Genomic DNA, 16,326 nt, shown 5'->3' on the forward strand with positions numbered 1-16,326 from the left:
GAAAGCAGGGTGTTAATAGGGGAAGTCTAGGCCATCCAGACGGCGTCCTTATTCAGTTCTGATGTTACTCTGGTTAATACCAATGAGTCTCACTATCCTGATAATGCAAATATCATTTTGACACACCTATTAACAACTCCTTTATTCAGTGAGGAGCAAAACTGTGCTCACACTTTATGACCCAGTTTTACTTTTCAGTGTGAAGGAGCTTTTCTTTCCCTTCTGCTCCCTTCTCCCCTGATTTTTATTAATAGTTCACTACTGCTTTTAATTGATACCACAATGACAAGTCAAACAGTGGTAATTGTCTTTTCAAGTACATGGCTTCAAAAGCTGTGTTGAGTGGTACCTCAGAAGTGACATTTTGTCTGTCAGTAGAGGAGGAGCTGGAAAAGACAGGATTTGGGATGCTGAACACGTTTGGTCAGAATACATTGCTGGAGCCCTGTGCCTTTCACCCAGCACCTCCAGGCATTCAGGAAGATCCAGGAAGACACCACTGACAATTTCAGCAGTTGCATCACTTCCAAATTTTGTGTGCTGAGGCTTCAGCATTAAAGTGGGAGTTTCAGCATAGCGATTTTTCATGAACATATTGTGTGAACAAGGTGTTATAATTGGTATATCTAATTTAAACACATTTGGCATAAAATTTTATATATGTGAATTTGTGTGTGAAAATCAAGGAGCTTTTTAAAGCCTACTTAGAGTTACTTGTCTTCAGAGTATTTTTATTCTGAGAGCAGCTTGAGGTAATTCTAAATGGGAAATAACTATAAAATAGAATAAAAATGAAAAATTACCTTTTCATTATATCTGATTCCATGTGAATGGATTTTTAACAAGTTGCAGGGAAGATAAGTGTCAAGCACATTTCATTAACCAAGGAAAAGTACAGAAATGGTTCCACATTGAATTTTACGGACTACATAAAATGCATAAAATTCTTCTTTTCATCATAGAAGGAAGACAGAATTTTCACAAAATTCAAGTTGGTCCCCCATTCCTGGGACATATGCAGAACATTTAAATAGGCATTATTTCAAAAGTAGTATGCTTTACAGAGACTGTGCCCATTTTTAGAAGACAAGGCAACTTTTGAGACTGGAAAATAAGGTCATCTTGAAAACTACTCATGCTAGACTATTTCTTCTTTAATAACTAAAAATTTTTTGAAAGGCCCTTCATGGCTGTTACTTCAGGACACCAGTGTTGTTTGAATTTTTTTTCTATCTCTTACCTCATCTGTCACCTTTTTTACAACAGCATCAATGGATCACAAATTCTGGGTGATATGTTTTATTTGTAATGGTGAAATAAACACCTAAGTATTCATTCACAAGTCCCCAATTCCTGGTATGTGCAATCTGTCAAAAAGAGAGTTTCATCCTGGAGGAAGTTTTTATGGTATAAAATGGTATAAAATGGTATAAAATAGAGACCTTTAAATATTCTAGCCAAGAATCATATTCAAAGCACACATTTTGTTCAAGGAGGAGGGATGGGAGTTGGGTTTGCTATGAAGGTGAAAATAGCAGTAACAAAAATGTAAATGTAGGCGTCTGCTGCTTCATGTATATCACCAGGGGATAAAATGCTTACCTAGCTTTTATATCACCAGGAACTCATTTAATCTTTTTGCTTTATTTGGTTGATAGCAAAGGAAAAGGCAAGTGCTTGTCAGGGCACATGGGTGATTCTAGATGCCCCATCCTCTGAAGGGGCAGTCCTGCAGCAGTTTGGAATGAAGGGTTTATGTAGCATTGCTGGTTATTTCTACAGCATTTGGATTCATGAAAACCCATGCTGAGTTTGCTTTTGTGCCCTTCTGTGCCACAGAGGTCTTCATTGCCCTTTCTGAACTGTTCTTTAGGCCCGTAGGAGCCTGTGAATATATGCACTTGTGTACACACTGTAATTAACTTCTGCATTCTTGAAAAAAAAGTAGAGGCCTGGCCTCTGCATGAGATTTAATTCCTCCTTCATTAAAAAGAGCTAGCAGCTTAGAAGAACTGATTAATTATATTTTTACTGCATTTTTTGGAGCCTAAGACAGGCACTTCTTTTCCACTTAGAATTCAGAGGGCTTCTCCTTCTATAGTTCCTCAAGAATGGACCAAGCACTCTTTTAAATCTGTGACAGAATATGAGGAAGCATGCAGGATTTTCCTGCATAATATCCAACAAGTGGGAGCACTATTTTTGAATGAAGGGAGGATTCTTACACATATATTTCTGTTTAAAGAAGCGGTCCATAACCACAAGGATATAAAGAAAACAATCTCCATCTCTTGTGAAAGGGAATAACAGCACTAAGGAATCTAGCCCTGGCTACAATTTCATCAGCAAACTTATGTGGGAGAAAGGGCAGCCAGTAACATCAAATTAATTCTGTTTTCATCTAGCCCAGCCATGAAAGTTTCTGAAGTAGTTTGGATCAGCCTTTGTGACCTCCCAATTACCACTTGTATAGGTTTGTCTCTGTGTGTCCTTTAGTAAAATAAATCTTCTATCTGAATTTCTGTACTGGAAAAATACTGTGTAACTGTAATGAATCTAAGACTCAGGCCACTTATGTCAAATTAAATGTTCTGCCTCTAGTTCAAAATGAGCAAACCAACCATCCACAAAAAGGCAAGGAGCAGCTAATTTGTGCAAAGACAAAGTCTCCCCTGTTTAAAGGAATATTCTGGATTTTGGCCTCAGCTACATCTGTGAATTTTGTCTCAACTTCAGTTACATTTTCTAAGTAAAGATATTTGATTGTAAAAATTACTTCACTGTGTGGATGGCAAATACTCAGATCTAATTTGTAATCATTATCTTCTTAGAGAATCTAATAGAGCCCAGTAATGATTTGGAAAATGTAGAAGTTCTTAAGAGAGGATGTATGCCTATGCACAACAGTAAAACTGAAGAGCATAATTATCTGTTGTCCTGCAGTTCATAGCTATCAGCAAATCGTAGAATCACATTACAGTCTATGCTGGAAAGGAATTCTGAAGAGCACCTGTCTAACCTGTATTAAGAGCAGGCCATTGGATGCAGTTACCCTGAGTCCTATCAGGTCAGCTCCTGGACATCTCCAGTGATAAAATTTCCTTGGCTTGTCTAGGCAACTTATTCCAGTGGTTGTCTTCATAGTGAAGAATTTCTTTGTTCTGTCTAAAGAGACTCTTTATCATTAAGCAAATGGCTTATTCATTGCTTCCTGTCCTGTGATTAGGTCTCTTTGTGAGGAGAACTAATTACATTACAGAAGAAATTTTTGCGGCTCCTCCACAGACCCTCTCCAATGTGGCAATCCCAAACAAATCAAATTACATGGACGCCAGATCAAGTGTACAGCCACATGCATATTTAGCTGAATACATTTAAGGAACAAATGCACATGACAATGGTGTTTATAATAAAAACACTTGGAAAAAAAAGTTTAGAAAAAATACTGTGCACTGTGGTTGATGTTTGCTTACTCCTGTGAATAAGAGCAAGAGTAATGAACTCATTATCACATTTGGTATTATTTAAGTGGGGTTTTAGGAATATTTATCTGGTGTCTCATCTTTTTGGTCTTTGTAGAGATCATTTTTGTGTTAGAAGATTTTGTAATATTGGCCTGTGCCAGCAAAGTATCCATTTACAAGAGCATCCAAACTCACTATAGCATGCCTTAAAAGAAGGAAACACAAGTATGCATTGACACAGCCAACAGAAACAAAATGCCATCTGCTGCACAAACACCTACATCACAGTCTGTGACAAATATTATTCAGCACCTACACAAAAGTGCTTCCACCTTAAGCAGCACTCACAAATTCATATGGATCACATAGGTTGGATTTGAAAATTGGAATTATGTTCACAAAGGTATGTACCAAGGTTTAACCCCAGCCACACAGTTCCCCCCTCACTCTAAGAATCAGAAGAGTTAAAGTAAGAAAACTCATGGGTTGAGATACAGACAGTTTAATAGGTAAAGAAAAACCCATACATGCAAGCAAAGCAAAATAAGGATTCATTCACTATTTCCCATGGGCAGGCAGGTGTACAGCCATCCCTAGGAAAGCCATCTTCCATCACATGTATTGGTGACATGGGAAGAGAGACACCATCATTCCAAACATCCCCCCATTCTCCTTTCCCCAGCTTTATATACTGAGCATGATGGCATATGGTCTGAAATATCCCTTTGGTCACCTGGGGTCAGCTCCCAACCTCTTGTGTATCCCCAGCCTCCTTGCTGGTGGAGTGGGGTGAGAGGCAGAAGAGGCCTTGATGCTGTTGAAGTGCTGCACAGAGACAAGGAAAGCATCCCTATGTTATCAGCACTGCTTGCAGTGAGAATGCAAAACACAGCCCCATGTCAGCCACTATAAAATTAGCTCTACCCCAGCCAAACCCAGCAGGGTGTGTTTCCTACCATGCAGATGAAACTAAGTAGTGAGCCAAGTTGGATATGCCTTCTGTCCCTTCCAGTTTAGTGGTGATCTGTCTCATGTAATACCCCACACAATGCATAGAGCAGCCTATACTAATCCCGTGGAATAAAAGTTTTGCATGAATGGGGAAGAGTTTCAGGCTTTCTATACTTAGGTCCAAAGAGGACCTAGGTAAAAGTTATCTTCCTTTGTTAAACTGTGGGCAGGGACATACACATTCTCTGCAGATTGAGTCATTTATCCCTATGACCTCTTTGCTCTTCAGCATTTTAAATACCTCTGGCTGTCTGTATCCTGATAGAAAGTCAAGATGATGACTTCCTCAGTCAATCACAGCCTGGTTCACTGGGTGTCTTCAGCTCTTTTTTTACGTAAATGGGAGCTGCCTGTGGTGACAACCTTTGAAAGTCTGCCCACAAAATTAAAATTTCCCAGATTGGCTCTGTTTTCCTGCGAACCTGTCAGGGCAGATGAAGATGTGTCTCTCAGCTACATTTAGGCAAGGACCATTTGCAAAGCTATCTCCAGGAATCTTTCTTTGTGTAGAAACTAGGATAGGAAAGCAAATATCAAGAGTCTCTAGGTCCTCTTGCAGTGGTAATTTGTTTGCTTCCCATGCAGAAGCACCCTTTAAGGTTGAAATGAATTTTACCCTGAATCTTGAAGATGAACACATTGTAACTAGTCAATATTAATAGGGGGATAGAATATACAGAAATAAAGGTAGTATAGAAAGCAATCTTACCCCTAAGGAATTGCAGCTGAGCCAATTATTAGAGATTAAGAGCAGGCCTGACTTTAACAGGCCACAGCTGTAGCCAATAAGAAGAGTTAGAAAAGAGTGGATTGGTTGGTTGAAAGGGGAATGGGAGTTATTGGGTTTCTGTGAGAAGAAAGAAGAGTCAGTGCTCTGAGGAGCTGCCTATGAGAAACAGCAAGGCGGTATGAAACTCTTGCAATAAGGAGACAACGATATGGAACCTTTGCAATATAATGACAACAAATATTGAATGTTTACCTTTGTACAAGAGCAGACTTCGTACATCTTGTGCTTTTGTTGACTTGAAAATACTTTAGTTGATTGTTGTTCATCATGTATATAGTTCATAACAAATAATGATACCCAGTTTACGTGAAGTCTTAAGTTTCCCCTGGTGAAATGGAGCATGTAATGCATTTTCTGTTATGATGGATTTTTTTTTTTTTTGTGGCTCACTAACCTTTGTATGGGAACAAAAATGTATCTGCTACTCATGCCAAGAGAAAAATAATGAATATGAAAATGGTATTTTTCATATTCATTATGGTATTTATATGTGAAATAGCTATTAAAAGAATAGTTAGACACTGTTAGCATTAAATTTATGTTTCACTTTCATTATCTATTTTAAACTATCCATCAAAATTATGTACCTAACCCTGAACAGTTTTTAAATAAAGGTGTGATTTACCTTATCTAAGATAAATACTGACAGCATTAGGTCAATGGTTTGACTCTATGCTCTTAGAGGGCTTTTTTAACCTAAATTATTCTATGAATCTATAAACTGTTTTATCTTCCTTACACTAGAGCATCTTGTCAAAGATACTAATTTAACCAATCTGCATCAAGAGAGAAAGCTGTCCAGGAGAGGCTCTCTGTCCTTAAAGCTGGCCAGCTGGCACAGCCTGGCTTGCACATACAGCAAAGTTACTTTCCTGTCCCAAAACTAGCTACCGTTCATAGGGAAGTGCCCATACTGCCTCCAGGGAACATGCCCAGTTGGGATAAGTGCCAAACTGTGCTCAGGCATGATCAGGGAGGGTGCTAGCTGGCCAGAAATTGTGCTGTCAGTCTTGCTAACAGTGTAACACAGTGAGGGATCTCACTCCAATTCTTAGCCCATAGCCCACTGCTGGCACAGGTGTAGCCTTACCCTGCCCCTGTATCCAGAGAAGCAGTCACCTGAGGTGATGGTCCATCTGGCTTCTCTCACTTATGTGTTAGTATGGGATGAGCCAATATCTGGAGATACCTTTTTCAATTGAATAGAAGAAGTGCGTAGAAGATTGTATGATTTGCTTCCCATTTGGAGAACTGTCATTAGCTGAGATGGATGCCATCATAGATGCTGTGGCCTGGATTCATCCTGGCTATTACTGGGAGTCAGGCATCTGATTTAAAGCACATACTGGATTCAAGTTCCCTATTTAGTCAATGGAATAAAAGTAAATGTGTGAAATAAATAGCCAACCCAAGATCTGAAGTGACCTCTGCAAGTGTCTCTTCATAACTTTTGGCTACAAAAAGAAATAATTAATTTAGGTGGCTACTTCATTTTAAGGGCAAGAAGGTTGAACCTAGTCTGGTAAGCACATTCCTGGGGCCTGATTACAACCTCTCCCTGCACAGAATTTTGGATTGCTCATTTTCTTTTCATTGTATAATACTTGCCCCTGCAGAGGCAAAAATATTTGGAAAGAAGGCTAAAGTGTAAACCATGTAGCAATATTTGCCAGTCTGTAGTTGGTATGAAGTAATAGCTGTGAAAAATTCATCTTATTTATCTCAGTTGATCACAGAGAAACTATGAAAATTTGGATTCCTGTCTTCTTTTAGATAAACAGACTATATCTTGGCCAAGTTTTGCTAGATAAGTTTTCCACTATTTGAATTGGAATCATATCTTGTCAGCAGCATTTGTTTCTGAAGAACTGATAGGAGCTACAATTATTGGAAGGAAGTTATTAAAAATCCCATATTTGTGAAATCTTACTCAATATCTGTTAAATTTGGAAGACCTAATGCAGAACTTAGGAAAAGTTATCTAAGCAGTCACAGTACCAAACCATACTACACACAGCATATAAACCCTGTTACAGAGAGTTGTTTATTAAAGAAACAGATCTTGTGCCTATGGGAAATGAATGTAGTCTGGTTCCTCCATCTGTCAGGAACTTTTTTAGTTTATTTTACTCTTATATTATCAACAGTGCAGTCTCTACTCTGAATGCTAGCACCACTGTGATCATAGCTTCTGATATATTTATCTGAAAATTCCCCACAGTGATGCTGAACACAGTTAAAATCGGTTTAGGTTATGTTTAACCATGCCTACATGGGAGAATTTTTTACTGCTTACAACCTCCCCTTTGTTTAGGTGAACCCAAAGGGTGAAATTCACTACTGTTACATCTAAGCAGTAAAAGAGGACAAGAGAGCAAGCTCCAACATTGAACCCTTGTCTGTGCATGCTGCAAGACTTTTCCCTCACTGCTGGCTCTCTCCTGTAGCTCCTGGTACTTTATTCCAGACCATAATTTGATGCAGTTCAAGTAATATTTTAATTGAGAGACTGCTTTCAAAGAAAGAAGAGACAAGGCTCCGCCAGAGTGGTGGCAGGTGGGAGAGCACTACAGTACTCTGTATCTTAGAGTCCAAACTGCCTCTCAGTTAGGCAGTGCACAACCCAAATGTCATCTTACAGAGGTCTGTGCAGGAGAATTGCACACAAAAGCTCACATGTTGTTTTAGATGCTGTGAAGAATTGGAAAATCTGGAGAAAAATTACTGGTGTTATAATGTCTCAGGGCCTAGAAGAACCAAGAGGCAAATATTATGGCTTGAGGTCACCATGTGCCATGTAATTTTAGGCAAAGACTTTTGTCAGTCTTCTGTATAGCACTGTAGACATGCTAATAAGATCTACACTTCATAAATACTTCTTTTTAACACTGTGAGTGTTATTTTTACCCAAATTCTATTTATCCAATTTTTTACCCTAATTTCTGAGTTTATTTTACCTTCCTTTTATTTCATAGTGCAGGGTGCTCTAACAGAATCAACATTTTTCTTCATTGTAAATGAAATTGCAGATGTAAATAGTATTACTGAACGTCTGATTTGTGTTGAATTTTAAATCAAATGCAGGTACAAAAATGTTGTTACATTTTGATGGCAAATCTGAGTGTGTGATGTGACAGCTTACCCATGTGCATATCTTATAGCTCATTCACACCCAAAAGTCTGCCAGGTCAATAGAATTTCAGAATAACAGAAAGGAAAAAAGAATCTCATTTGATCTGCCTTTCTGATTTTTAGTTTTTTAATTAATGTAATTTAATGCTAATAACTTGGGTTTCATTCAAAGATCCTTTTGACGAGCAAAGGTGATGGTAAATCTGAGGACTTGGATAAATAAAAAATTTTGCAAAGCTGTTGGTTGAGCTCTTGTGCTCAGTGTTTGGTGTTGGAGCACATGATATGCTAAGCATGCAATACAGATTCTGTATTGTCATTTTATTCTTCAAATACAGCCCCTAAAGATGATTTGCAGTGAAAAATGTTGATATTTAGCAGTGCCCTGTAATGTACCAAACAATATTAATTTAAAATCATCCACTAGTGAGACCTTCTGAACTTTGGCCAAAGGTTTGAACTTTTCAGTCCCCATGAAATTATTCTGGGCAGCTGGCCGGTTCCTAAATACACGTGTGGACATCACTGGCTAAACTTTTTACTTGGAATGATTCATTTCAGCCTGTCAAGTAAAATGAAAGAGAGCATTGCTGTATTTTTTTTTTAATAATTTGATTTCATTGAAATACTTACAGAGCGTTTAAGCGAATTTCACGCATGCTTTCCTCATATACCGTATGAAAACTGCATCTTTCACTCTTTCAGTTTTGCACATAACTGGCTCCTCTTCCATGATGAGAACTAAATGAATAGAGAACAAAACAAAAAGTCATAATGGGTCGGTATTTCCCTTTAGATATGGTAATTCTTTATGTCCTTTAGCATGTTCTTTCCCAAGTATCAATATCTTAAAAACTCATTGACTTTGTTAAATTTGAGCTTTTGATTTGTTTGGGCAAGATTAATACTTTTGAGGTTGTTTCTGTCCCTAAATGCAAATCAGTGATATTAAGAGATACTCATGTTAGTTTGTCCTTTGAACTGTTCAAGTGATCTTGTTCATATTACCAGACCCTGGAGCACTTCCACCTTTCAGCGCATTCCACCTGGGAAAATCAGGAGAGTTCTGCATGTGCAGACACTTCTCACATCCTGCTTCCACACGAGTGGATGTCAGCTGGAGGGCAGGTGTGACACTGCCTTGCATTCACCTGAATATCTGAAATGCACTGTGGCATGTTTCTTCTGCCAAACACAGAGGGAGATTATGGAAATGCAGCTCTCCTAATCAGCTCCTGATGATTGTCTCATTCTAATTCTCTAGAGATTTTTTCAGCAGCTCTGCTATTAAAGGAGTTGCAGTATGTACTTTAAAAGAACTCACTACTTTCACTCTGACCACATTTACAGTGATTGCTGTCTGGATGACCTCTTTTTTCATGCACAGTCATTACCTGCTGTCTCCTTTATTGTGTCCTGCCTTTCTCAATCTTCCATTTTCACCCAGACTCCTTTTACTGTGTGTATTTTGGACAACCACTTACAGGTTCTCTTCATTTCTAAGGGACTGGATCTTAATTATACCAAAGGTGATTTTGGCAATCACATTTTTGTAAGGCAGCCTTGAAGTCAAAAATAAATTTACAACTGCAATAAGTAAGATGGCTAAGACTACACCACAAAACAACTGTGCCATTGAAGAGAATTGGGACAATATAGCAGTGTCTGCTGCCATCCCATTCTCATTATGTCCAGGTCAGAAGGATTCACTTAGAACAGATTCAGTCTCACACTGTCCCATCACATGTGGGTTTCAAAGCCATCCTAAGAACCAGCCATTGCTTGGGATCCTTAAGCTCAGACTGCATTTTTGAGTGACTAAGGTGGAGCCTGCATTTTGTTTCCTCCCAGAAGAATCTGGTTTGCTTGTCAACACAGCACATAAACTCAACCAGAAGACAAGAAGTGCTGGTGATTCAGACTTCAAACTACTCCAAACTAAATGGATACATGGCCATAATGCTTTCTGTGAGAAAAGGGTCACACAAACATTCTCTTCACCTATAAGTCTGCCTTTCCTCACAGCTGTCTTTTGGATTGATCTAAGACAATTATGTGAACAGACTAGAGAGAGCGTGGTGTTCAGAGACCTGTAAGTATTATTTAAAAAAACACAGGAATCTCAAATTAAAATATCCTCTCTGACATTCCTCACCATTTAAGTGCTATTTGGAAAAGTGCATCTGTGTTCAGAGTGGGCAGTTGTACTGTAAGTATTGTGCCAATAAATCTACTCTTGTAAACTCAAGCAGCATATAAGTAGTGAGATAGACAAAAAATTCTTCAATGGCTTTACAGATGTTAACTTTTTTACCATCCACAAAAGAATTTAGCCAGGCTAGGCTGACTAAACATTGTTGAGCATTTCCAGTAGGCTCTTGGGCTGTAGATGGAGGGCAAAAGCCTATGCAGAGCAAATCAGGCCAGTGTGCAATTCTTTATCAATAGTAAGGGTAAGAAATAAAACCTAAAAGTCATAGAGAAAAATGTCCAGTTATTTTATTTGAGTTTATTAGTTTAGTTGGGTCTAGCTGTTGCTAGAAACATTCTGCACCATCATAGCCCCATTTCAAATAATCCTGTACCTTTAAAAATCTATGTTTGTCAAGTGTTAGAGAAAGTTGAAATATAAAGGTTCTAAGCAGCAATACAAAACAGGATGTGTGTCATGTGGAGCAACAATTACACCCTAAGTGCACAGAGAAGAACTCAGGGAAGCTAAATGCTTCACACTCCCCAATATGTAATATTATCACAGCATGAATAATTGGAGTTATTCTATAGAACTGCCTTGACTTTAGGTTTTTTTAAAGCCTATCTTAAATCATGCTCCTATCCCCTTCTTTACCTTTTGAACTCTACAGTTCCCTGATTTCAATGCCTCTGTGCTCTGTTCTGCACTTGAACTTCAGACAACATTGCAGTGCTCTATATTCTGTATACACTGACTTATGAAAACAGGAGTTCATAGCTCTAAGTGACATTGTCTGTGCCTAAAATATGCATATTTATGCAATGTTTCCTTACTGAAAAACAAGTGTCAGAAACTGGAAACCTTTCTTCCTCTGAAAATATCCCTTCCCAATGCTTTCAACAGTACAGCGCTGCAGTAAAGCCCTATTAGATTATCCAATTAATTTCCTTTTCAGTGAAAGATCTCTTTTGGCAATACTATGACATTTCAGGGGTTCTGACTAGTCTGATTTTGAAATTATAAGGCACTTCCCTCTGGAGAGCGCTCTGAACACTCAGAGATTTTCCCATAAGGCTAGTAATCTTTATTCTCACCATAGAAATTCTGTTTCTTAATTTCGTTCTCTCGTTCCTTTATGTTGTATACACTATTGTATTCTTGAAGTAATTTATTTTCACATATTTATTACGTAAATTTGCTTCATCCCCCCTGCTCTTACTTTATCAGTTATAGTAGATGGGGAGTAAATAATGGGACCCTTCAGTCTTTCTCTTCTTTTTTCTCTTTTGTCCCAGTTGGTTAACACAGCTCTCCCCTGGTTTCATGGCTCTCTTCAGCACTATTTTGTCTTGTCAGTGAGAAAATGGTTAAACAGCATTTACAAATTTGTGCATACCCAGATATGTACTCTTCGAAGCTGCTCAGAGATGAGCTGGGAACTTGTGTGTCATTTTTCATACCCTTGTGATATCTAACCAACAAAGCTTTGTTGTGAACATGACCTTTGGCTGGTAATGCAGTTGGTGCCCAAACTGGCCTTTTGATGCTATATTGAAGTCCAAGTTCTTGTTTAGTTTCTGCTCTTACTCTTTATCTAGAACTTTTTCAGTCTCTTATTTTCTGCCACTGTTTCTAAATGTGTCCTTTTCCTTGTCCAATGTGGTATTTGCAACTCTTCACGTTTTAATATCATGTGCACTAAAGTCATAATTTCTTCCTTTTAAGGATCGTTAATAGAGCAATGAAACAAGACTGGACACAATACAGATTTATGCAACATTTCCCTTTTATTCTGAATCAGCTTTGCCATTAATCATTAGCCTTTGTTTGTAGCTGCTCAGTTTTCTGCAGTTTTCAGCCCACATGACAACTTCTATCCAACTGAATATGAATTGATTTTCAGTTTAAGCTGTCCTGTGGCTGGAAGTGGTGATGTTGCTGATAGCATGACAGTGCAGCAGAGCAGTTTTTCTTCTACAGCATGCTGTGGAAGCATGCACTTCACTAGGCAGGGCAAGTGAGAAGTAAAGCTCTGTTTGAATTCCTGGGCTATTGCCCCTGGTAAAAATCTTTAGCTGGTGTCTGTCAACAGTATTCCCTGCAGGTGCTGATGGTGAAAATGTCTTTTAAAATTTAAGCTTCTAATCCTTTGCTTACAAGCAGGAATAAGAAGAAGAGTTGGAATTTCAGTTGGATATGTGCTGAAATAGTATACAATATACATACAGTTTAAAATAAATGCAAAAATTAATTTCACTGCTTCTTTTTGACTTTGTATTTTGTTGCAATAACTCACCTGAATTGCTACATAAGGTAATCAGTATTCAGGAATCATATTTCTGTATCATATCTGTTTATCTTATCTTTTTAGCCATCACCTGTCCAGGTATATACATGTATCTGCCTTTTCTGTATTTGGATGGGTGATATTCCATTGAATAATTGGTTTTGGATAATTATAAATACAACATTTGTAACGTGATTTGCCATAGCTGAGTATCACTGATGTAGATGGATTCTTTTGAGTTCTTTGTCATTACTTATAATACTCATCTAAATGCAATTGTCCTGTTATTTTGTGTTCTGGGAGCTGAATTCTCTTAAAATTTCTTGCCTTTTAAAGTGCTGTGTTTTCTTTGAGTGTCAGAGAGCTGTCAGCATATACAGGAAGATGTGCCTAATAAGAAAAGGTCTTGGGTGTTTATTTGATGAAAGTGTTAGAATCTGTGAAGAAAACATAGAAATAAGCATATCGAATAGGGCACAAATATGCTTTGTACTTTAAAATTGAAATTATTATCAATCCTCCCATTTTATGTCTGTCGGTTAAAGGCATAGTATTGTTAGGCATTTGTAATCTTCTAGCACAAGCCATTAACTTGTATCAAATTTACCTTCTGTAGGTCTTTGCTGCCATCTTCTGCTTCTTTAAATTATTGCCATTGTTGTTATTTGGATTCTGAAAAATGAGTGGGATATTATAGATCAAAATTTTGCTTTCTGTTATTTTTTTATTTCTTTGTTTTCAGCTAAAGCAAAGTGAAGCTAATGCAGATACAAAGGAGAAGCTTCCCTTGCGTCTACGCATCTTTGAAAAATTTCCAAACAGGCCACAAATGGTGAAAATCTCAAAGCTTCCTTCAGATTTCACAGTTCCAAAAATAAGGTATTGAAGTATTTCCTTTGCTAGCATGTTGTAAACTTTTTTGGGGCCACATAACACCCAAAATATTTAACTTTTTTTTTTTCTTGTCTGTTAGGCAGATAGTTCAGAAAATAAGAAATGAAACAGAATTAACATAGGCATTCAAGAGATATGGTATTTTGGGTATACCTCATTTCTCTCATCTGGGGAAAAACAATCCTAGCATTCCTTATACCTTATATATGAAAGCAGCTAGACTGATCAGAACTGACACAAGTACAATTTAATTGAAAAGTGTGTTGTTTTTCCTTTCCTTTGGATTTTAGTTTCTTGGCTCGCATAGTGACTAGCAGTCTAATGGGTTCTCATGGAGGTTTTTAAAGCTAGGGTGAAATGGCAGTAAATCATTAGAGAGGATAAAACAAAGCATCCAAAACAGTTAGCCTGTGATGACCTTGTCCCTTTTTTGTATTTATGTAGTTACCTCTTTCCTGTGAAACTCACCTTAACTAAAGATCAGATGCTCAGTGATCTACTTGATCATTCTTTACTGTGGGGGTGGTGAGGCACTGGCACAGGTTGCCCAGAGAAGCTGTGGATGCTTCATCCCTGGAAGTGTTCAAGGCCAGGCTGGATGGATCTCTGAACAACCTGGTCTAGTGAAAGGTGTCCCTGCCCATGGCAGGCAGGGTGGAACAAGATGATCTCCTAGGTCCCTTCCAACCCAAACCATTCTGCAAATCTGTGATCATCAGTTAGAGTAAAATTATTCTTCCTTGGTGTCAAAAGAGTCTGACAGAAATCCAAGGGCTGCTCTAGTATATACAGGCTACAAAGTCTGCTGACATGCCACAAGCTGGCTGAACAGATCCTCAAAGTGCCCGTGTCAATGTCCTCAACAAGCACATGCCAGAAGAGAGAACGATGTGAAGGATTGCTGCCATGGTTCCGAGTCTACCAAGGTTACATTTCTTTTGATTAAATTCACAAGGAAGCTAAGTCAAGTGGTTTGACCTGTTTGTAGTACCTTAGCTGAGCAAAAGGAATAATGCTGGTCAGAAGGGTCATGAAAAGCAGCCTCCCAGATCTCAAGGAAACAATCACAGATCCTTTACTTTTAGTATCAAAGTACCCTTTGGTTATATATGGAGAGTGTTCTTCTCCTAGTCTAAGTCTTTTTTGTTATTTCTTTCTAGTTGTGTTTTTCGCAGCTTATTCTGTATTCATGATCCTATTAACTACTGAAACAGACTTCAAACTAGCACATCATATCTTTAAATCTCAAGCTATTGTATTATGTAGCAATATCTCTCCAGAGAAAAATTAGTTTTGACATAGTTCGCACTGAAAGAGGCAACTCTATTGAACTTAAAATATGGCAAGATGAATGTATATTTGTTGTAAACAGAAATGCTTCTGCTTTTTAAACATGGCATATGTGAGGCACAGAATTGCTGAAGCGCCTTAATAATGACATTCAAAGCAGTTATATGAACAGATGTTGTTTGAAATCTTCAAGAAAGAATTTCATGCAGAGAGTATGTTTCATTTGGATTATATCAGCATTTGATTTGCATTGAAGTAACAACTTGCTGTTTAATGAGCTCAAAAGAGCTGAAAACTGCAAAATGCACTTGAAATATTTAGCACTTTAATTGGTAAATAAATAAATAATAAAAGCCATTTTTTTTCAATCTATGTGCAAGAGATCCAACTCCCAATTTAGTTATGGATTTCTTTAATAAATGAATTCAGGTGTTATCAGTTGTTCTGGCACTCTGTTCATTTATGCATCTATACCCCGGTACCACTTTTTCTCGGGAGTTTATCCATCTCAGCACAAGTGAATTGTGACATGTCAGAAGGAAAACCAAATATTAACTCTTCTTGGTGTTTTAATGTGTCAATATCCTCTATTTGTTCCCAAGGGAAAGTTTTATGAAGCAGTTTATTGATCGCCAGCAACAAGATACCAGCTGTTTGCTGCGAAGACTTCCTTCAGCATCTTCTTCCTCATGTGACCACTCTAAAAGATCAGCAATTGAAGAAAACAGATATATTGATCAAAAGGTAAATCAAGAGTATAGGATAGTATATATCTTGCCTGGAGTATTGTGAGAAAAGGCATCAAATTATTCAGTTTGTCAAACTACATAAAAAGTGAATAAAAGCTAGGATGGTTGAACATAGGCTAAAAGGTTATGTTTAATTCAGCCTAAAACAGACATCATAGCAGATCCTCTTCTGGTTTAAATTTTCCCATCTCCTTTCAAATGAATTTCTCCTACCAATTCAAAATTCAAGACTTGATACATTAGTTGTTTAATGCATGCATCATCTGAAGCAATTTTTTTGAAACAGTTCTGCTGCTAATCACTGAGAAGCTGGTGGAAAATTAAAGTTTCTGAATATCGCACTGGATTTTTGAGTGCCTTGATACAATTGGAACCTTGAAAATACACTTCACTGATGGAAGTGTGAAGGAAGGAATATAGCCTAAATGGGCATAATCTACTTTAACAAGCAGAGCAGAAAAATTGGATAAGTTATTAATATCGCTGTGTAATCATTGAAGATGAGTAAAATTTTA

At 37.8% G+C, this 16,326-nt stretch overlaps 1 protein-coding gene across 3 annotated transcripts in view; it reads left to right on the forward strand.

Moving 5' to 3' along the window:
• The window catches only part of NALCN (sodium leak channel, non-selective), a 224,441-nt gene that overhangs the window by 152,657 nt on the left and 55,458 nt on the right, over positions 1-16,326 (forward strand). For all 3 annotated transcript variants that reach the window (XM_064712115.1, XM_064712124.1, XM_064712131.1), the window contains 2 exons: positions 13,621-13,757; positions 15,665-15,806. In XM_064712115.1, coding sequence (XP_064568185.1) covers positions 13,621-13,757; positions 15,665-15,806 — 279 coding nt within the window. The remainder of the gene's footprint in view (positions 1-13,620; positions 13,758-15,664; positions 15,807-16,326) is intronic.

This window comes from Zonotrichia leucophrys, chromosome 1 (assembly GCF_028769735.1).
Source record: "Zonotrichia leucophrys gambelii isolate GWCS_2022_RI chromosome 1, RI_Zleu_2.0, whole genome shotgun sequence".
NCBI classification, from domain to species: Eukaryota; Metazoa; Chordata; class Aves; order Passeriformes; family Passerellidae; genus Zonotrichia; species Zonotrichia leucophrys.